Source organism: Neolamprologus multifasciatus, unplaced genomic scaffold (assembly GCF_963576455.1).
Source record: "Neolamprologus multifasciatus unplaced genomic scaffold, fNeoMul1.2 scaffold_38, whole genome shotgun sequence".
In the NCBI taxonomy this organism is placed as follows: domain Eukaryota; kingdom Metazoa; phylum Chordata; class Actinopteri; order Cichliformes; family Cichlidae; genus Neolamprologus; species Neolamprologus multifasciatus.
Genome location: NW_028181991.1, coordinates 30722 through 37153, shown reverse-complemented (window position 1 = coordinate 37153; position 6432 = coordinate 30722). Strand labels below are relative to the sequence as shown.

Below are 6432 nucleotides of genomic sequence, written 5' to 3'. Positions count from 1 at the left end.
ACCAGACATTGCTACCACTCACGGTGAAAGAATTTTGTCAATACGACCTGTACTTTTCATTTGGGAACGATTTGTTTCGGCCTGACTTTTCTGTTCATTTTAAGCATCAAAAGTGAGGCGCATATCTGTGTGCGTGTCACACCTGCCTGCCTAACGAGCTCTGCCTGCCACTCTTCCAAGATTCATCTTAAACACTTCTCTTTCAACTGCTGCTGTGTCCACAGTGTTTGCTCTACAGCTATCATTTTACCCTCAAAACGTCGCCATCGTTGTTCTCTTTCCAACACTGTGTCTTTCAAAGCTCAAACATTTAAAAATTTTAAACTGTGTGGATCCAATTGGAGGGATCACATTTTAGTCATTCAGTGATTCAAAGAGTATGAACTTTTAATATTCATTCAGATGTTTTCTGACTCTAAATTTTTTTTCTCATTACTTAGGTTTTTCTAATTTACATTTAAAACATTTTCAGCTATTTTCCAACTTTTTCTGTGTAAACGTCAGCTATAATAAGTTCTGCACTTTTGTTTTCAGGTTAAATTCTGTTTTTTGTTTTGTTTTTTATTTCATTCAAACTTTTTAATTTAAAATTCAGCAATTTATTCATTTCAGTGCATACATTCAGATTCAAGCATTCACACTGCAGTTTCTTCAGAAAATGCACTTTCTAGTTATGTTTTGGTTTGCTCATGAAGGATCGTTTTGTTACCTTTGTGATTTGTTGGTTATTATTTGAATTCTATGTTCTGTTTATTCATGTTTATGGATTGTTCTTTGGTTGTGTCTCATGTTTGTGTCCATGTGTTATATTCTGTCTGTCTCTCAGTGTCGCGTCCTTGTGTAGTGTTTTCTTGTTTCCTGTTTTATTGTGAAGGTCTGCGTCTCATGTGAGTGTGTTCAGTTTTACCTCTCTTGCCTCGTTAATTACTCCCTGCTGTGTCCACCACCTGTGTGTAATCTCCCCGTGTTTCTCTGTGTGTATTTAAGTCACGTCTTCTGTCATTGTAGTTGCTGGTCCGTCTGTGTATCCACCATGTCTCACTCGTGTGTTTTCCCTGCTGTCCGTCGTCATTCTCCGCTGCTCATCCTCCTTCATGTTCATGTCCTGGTTCGTGTTCACTAGTTTAGCCGTTCTCAGTTTAGATAGCCTTCTGTTCCTTTTGCCGTTTGCCCATTTTTATTTTGTGTCTAATAAACCACGCTCACACCTTTACAAGTGCCTGCGTTTGGATCATCTTTTATTTCTTCCACACGGCTCATCTCACTCGCCGTGACAGTACGGACCAGCCAGATATGGATCCAGCAGCATTCAGCCCACCCAGGGAGCTTCAGGAGGCCGTTATCGACTCCGCTTCAAGATTAATCAACCTGTGGGTAGAGCATGAAGGAGAAGCGTTTCTCTATGCTGTGGAAGCCAAGCTACAACAGCTTATTTCCGGTTACCCCTGGTTATTGGACTCAAAGCACCCGCTCGTACAGAATTTTGGTCTTCACGAGCTTCATCTTCACCCTCCCGCCGCTACCGCTCGCTTAAATGTCGGACGTGCCGTCCGACCCGCCGGACGAGGAGTTTCCCGGCCCGTCGGAGCCGTCTCCAAGGAGGAAGCGACGTTCGCGCCACCGGCGCAACACCCCACAGCCGGATGTCGGGACATGTAAGTAGCCGGCTGTGGTGAGTGAAAGGGACACTTTTTTCTGCTGCATCGGATTCTGTGACTGTGTTTTCTGGAGATATTTTTTGTTTCTTCTGAAGATAACAATGATTTTTCCGTCTCACCCATGGCCACTGCTCTAAAGACTGCCTTTGCTGAGCCCACACTCAGGGTTAATGACTGTGTTCACGCTGTTGTTTCTAAGTTACTGAGTCTAGCACTACGAGTTTAGGGAATGACGATGTTAGGGGAGCCTTCGTCTGCATCGGTTCCTTCAGGTAAAGCAATAAACTTCCCTAAAACAGTTTTTCCTGACCATATCCCCCCATCCACACCTTCACCACAATTCAATGTGGGGTCTGTAACACAGTTATCAGTTCAGTCAGCCACTCCACCACCTGTTACACCTCCGTTACATCATCTTCGCTACCTGTAGCTCAGTTGCCACTAGTTCAGCAGCCCACTCACTCGTTCATTCGGTCACCATCCTCACCGTCTCATTACGAGCAGGGAACACACTTCATCATTACATCTGCTGGTTCTCTTAAGCTGGTCTTCTCAGAGACAGTTGCTCCCTCTAGGGCCTCCCCAGAGGCTGGGTGTCAGTCACCAGCCAACTCTGGATCCCTAGAGGTCAAGACGCCAGCGCCAGCAGCTTCATTGGGGACTCACCAGAACAGTCTCGGCTCTCAGCACCCCCTGAGAGTTCAAGTGAGTTCACCCGTCCGCCTCCGTCCTCTGCTGAGTGTATTGGGGAACACTTTCAGCCCTCCGAGGACTGAATCTCACTGTTGCTGCCTGAATCAAGCCACTGTGCTGCTCAGCCCCAGCCAGTGTCCACACTGCCAGAGGTCTCCGTACCTGCTGCTTCAGTGTCTGTCTCCACTGGAGGGCCCGAGTCGCCCGTCCAGCCTCAAGTGTCGTTAGCTGGAGGGCCCGAGTCGCCCGTCCGGCCTCATGCCTCGTCAGCTGGTGGGTCCGAGGAGCCCACCCAGCACCACGCCTCGTTAGCTGAGGGTCCTGGAGGACCCAGCCAGCACATCCTCATGTCTGCTGATGGTCCGGGGAAGTCTGTTCAGCCGTCACCTGCTGAATCATCCCCTGCGACTTCTACTCCGTCACCTGCAGCATCCGCATCACCGCCTGCAGCATCCACATTGCCGCCTCTCTGCCGTCAGGTTCCACAGCCGTGTCTTCATCCACGCCTGGTCCATCCTCTGTGTCTTCATCCTCGTCTGGCTCAGCCTCCGTGACTCCGCCATCGTCTGGTCCTGCCTCGCCTGGTCCTGCGGTTGCAACACTGCCATCAGAGCCAGCTCGGCCGGTTCCATGGTGATCGGCCGCTTTCCAGGCCTCCTGAAAGAATTCGCCGCCGCCGGCTTCGTGGCCGACCTCCGGACCTGCTCTGCTACCGCCACTGCCTTCCGCGTGGCCGGCCCCCGGAACTGTTTGCCCGTCGCCACCGTTGCTGTCCGCACGCTCAGCTGCCTGAACTGTGTCCGCGCCGCTGCTGCCTTCAGGCAGCCGGTCCAGAACTGGGTCTTTAGATTTTTGAGCAGTCAGCTCCCTGAACTTTTTGATATGTGGACTCATGGTTTGACCCTGTGTAGTTTGTTTTGAATTATTCATGTATTTCTGGACTTGTGCTCCTTGTGTTTTGTTTTGCTTCTGCGTCTCATGTGAGTGTGTTCAGTTTTACCTCCCTTGTCTCGTCTCGTTAATTACTCCCAGCTGTGTGTAATCTCCCTGTGTTTCTCTGTGTGTATTTAAGTCACGTCTTCTGTCATTGTAGGGTCAAAGGAGCTTGCAAATAAAAGCATCTGGACTTCTTTAAGTTGCTTGAAGATGTTTCACCTTCATCCGAGAAGCTTCTTCAGTTCTAAGGTCAAATGGTGGGGAGTCCCAGATATAAACCTAGTGGGAGTTTCCCCCCCGCAGAGGGACAAAAAGACCCCCTGATGATCCTCTAATTGCCTGAGCCAAGGTGTGAAACTGGGTGTGGGTCCCAATCAGCCAGAGTTTCGGGTGAGCTCGTTGTGAAACTTGGCCCCACCTTATCATGCGAATTCCTGAGGTCAGATGACCCAGGATTTAAGTGGGCGTTAAGGTGAAACGTCTTCAAGTAACTTAAAGAAGTCCAGACGCTTTTCTTTGCAAGCTCCTTTGACTACGATGACCTGGATGACTGAGAACCTTCACAGACATTTTTATTTTGTGTTTAATAAACCACCCTCACACCTTTACAAGTGCCTGCGTTTGGATCCTCTATTTCTGCCACACGGCTCATCTCACTCGCCGTGACAAAAGGGTTATTCAGGCTGCAAACCTTCATCACTCTTTATGTTTATTGGACAAACATCTTTGGTCAAGTGGAACGTGATTGTGTTTGGTGATTTGTATCTTTGTGAGGTGGATGATTTTTTTTTTTCTTGGGTAACATCACTTCTAAATATTCAAAGTATTTCCAAACAATGGAAGATGATTCTTTTTGAGGAAAAAGCTCTTCACCTTCTGCTGTTCCGGGCATTTGATTTTTTTCTTTTGTACAGTGGTACTCAGAGACAGCCCAGAAAACTTCACACTGCAGGGTGCAGGAACAGCTGTGATTGGCACATGCAGGCACATCATCAGGCAGTGATTGAGGGAGCGCATGACTTGCTTTTGCTTTGCATTCTATTGGCGGAGCACACATTTTCATTGTTGCTCGATCATATTTAGTTGATTACGTGAAGCCAAAATTGTGATTATGACTAAAATTTGCCATAATTTAAACTTGAAGCCCTAATTTTAAGATTTGTTTACTTTTCCATGTGGATATACTGACTGAGACCATTAAAAAAAAAAAAGCAGCATACTATGTCCATTACTTTTTCTCACATTATCACACTCCGATGTGATGGTGACACACAACAGCAATCACTCACTCCTCCTGTTGTCCCCCTGAGTGGGTTCCAATCATTGAGACCCTTGACATGGGGGTGATGCAACAGTATTTAACGTGTACTCATTAAGGGAGCGCTTTACACCCACTATCATGTTTGCCTCAAACAAAAAGCACGACATCGCTCGCTTACTAGCATACATACAAGGAGTTTAATTCTCACTTCACAAAGAGACATTTACAGATCAGTGTAAGATGATGAAAAACTTACGTTTAGCATAGCAGAGCATAAGTGGAAGAGCATCAACTAAACAGTCATGAAATTGACCGAGCACGCTCCTTTTTTTCCCAACAGACCAATAGTTGTAATAAGCATCTCTGCAAATGTGCATTCTATTTTAAAATCAAACTAGTTCCTTTCAAAGAGAGCAGGTATCTGAGCAACATGAAACTACAGTGATGAAGATTCAATTATTTATAAATATCATAATAATGATTGCCATTAACTGGAAATTACATGAAAAATGGTGGTGAGCCACAGCCAATCAGTTCGCCACTCATCCATCCCTGAGGATATCATCCATTGGCAATTGCACCAATTTTCACAACTTTTTGACAAACCATTCTGTCGTTGACTATCTCTGCCCAATTCAAGGATCGAGACAAAAGACCTGAAGAAAAATGCAGGAGATGGAGAAAGATGAATTAAAAAAGTACCACGGGTGCCTGCACAACTAGATATTTGATTAAGAGAGACGTACACAAGTGCAGAGAAGTACACACCCCCATCACCATCAACGACGCTGCTGTGGAGAGAGTGAGCAGCTTCCGGTTCCTTGGTGTACATCTGGCTGAAATGGTAAATGGTAAATGGCCTGTATTTGTATAGCGCCTTACTAGTCCCTAAGGACCCCAAAGCACTTTACACATTCAGTCATCCACACATTCACACACTGGTGATGGCAGCTACACTGTAGCCACAGCCACCCTGGGGCGCACTGACAGAAGCGAGGCTGCCAGACACTGGCGCCACCGGGCCCTCTGACCAAGGCTGAGGATCTTACGTGGTCAGTACACATAAACAAAACAGTGAAGAAGGCGCAGCAGCGCCTCTTCTTTCTCAGGAGACTGAAGAGATTCGGCATGAGCCCCCGCATCCTCAGGACCTTCTATCGCTGTGCCATTGAGAGCATCCTCACTGGATGCATCACCAACTGGTACGGCAACAGCACCGCTTACAACCGCAAAGCTCTCCAGAGAGTAGTGCGGTGCTCTGAACGGATAATTGGAGGTGTGCTTCCCTCCCTCCAAGACATCTACAGGAAGCGGTGCCTGAGGAAAGCGGGGAGGATCATCAAGGACTCCAGTCACCCCAGCCATAAACTCTTCAGACTACTTTCATCAGGAAGGTTCTGCAGCATCCGGTCCCGAACCAGCAGACTGAGAGACAGCTTTTTCCATCAGGCCATCAGACTGCTGAACACTTCATAGACACCTCACCTCCACTACTGGAACTTCAACATTATGCACTACATACTGTACATTAATGCCACTGTTTTGCACATGTCTCAACCAACTCTGTATATTTTTTATATATTTTATTTCATTGTTTACTCTATTTAATTTGTAAAATATATATACACACACACACGTAGAAAAACATATTAGTATACACATCCAGTAATGCATATACTATTATATATTGTACATATATTTATTAGTCTCAGATTTAGCCATTCTTATATTTTGCTTGTTTTACGTTATTGTATTTTTGCACAACTCTGTTGCTTGTGAAGCTCGCACACAAGAATTTCACTCACATGTACTGTACCAGTGTACCTGCACATGTGATGTGACAATAAAAGTGATTTGATTTGATTTGAAGAGCTTTATTACTAT

The 6432-nt window shown here is 46.1% G+C and overlaps 1 protein-coding gene across 2 annotated transcripts; it reads right to left on the bottom strand.

Annotated features, from left to right (window-relative positions):
• Window positions 1–903: 903 nt before the first annotated feature.
• On the bottom strand, window positions 904–4100 carry LOC146490306 (uncharacterized). Of its 2 annotated transcripts, XM_085153340.1 has the most exons (3): window positions 4006–4100; window positions 1956–3292; window positions 904–1744 (listed from the first exon to the last, which is right to left on the bottom strand). In XM_085153340.1, exon 2 carries the CDS (start codon window positions 3279–3281, stop codon window positions 2763–2765), a length of 519 nt encoding a protein of 172 aa, XP_085009466.1. In that variant the 5' UTR covers window positions 3282–3292; window positions 4006–4100; the 3' UTR covers window positions 904–1744; window positions 1956–2762. The 2 variants fall into 2 exon arrangements, with proteins under 2 accessions (XP_085009466.1, XP_085009465.1); XM_085153339.1 differs by lacking the exon at window positions 4006–4100 and having other exon boundaries at window positions 1956–3354.
• Window positions 4101–6432: the final 2332 nt, after the last annotated feature.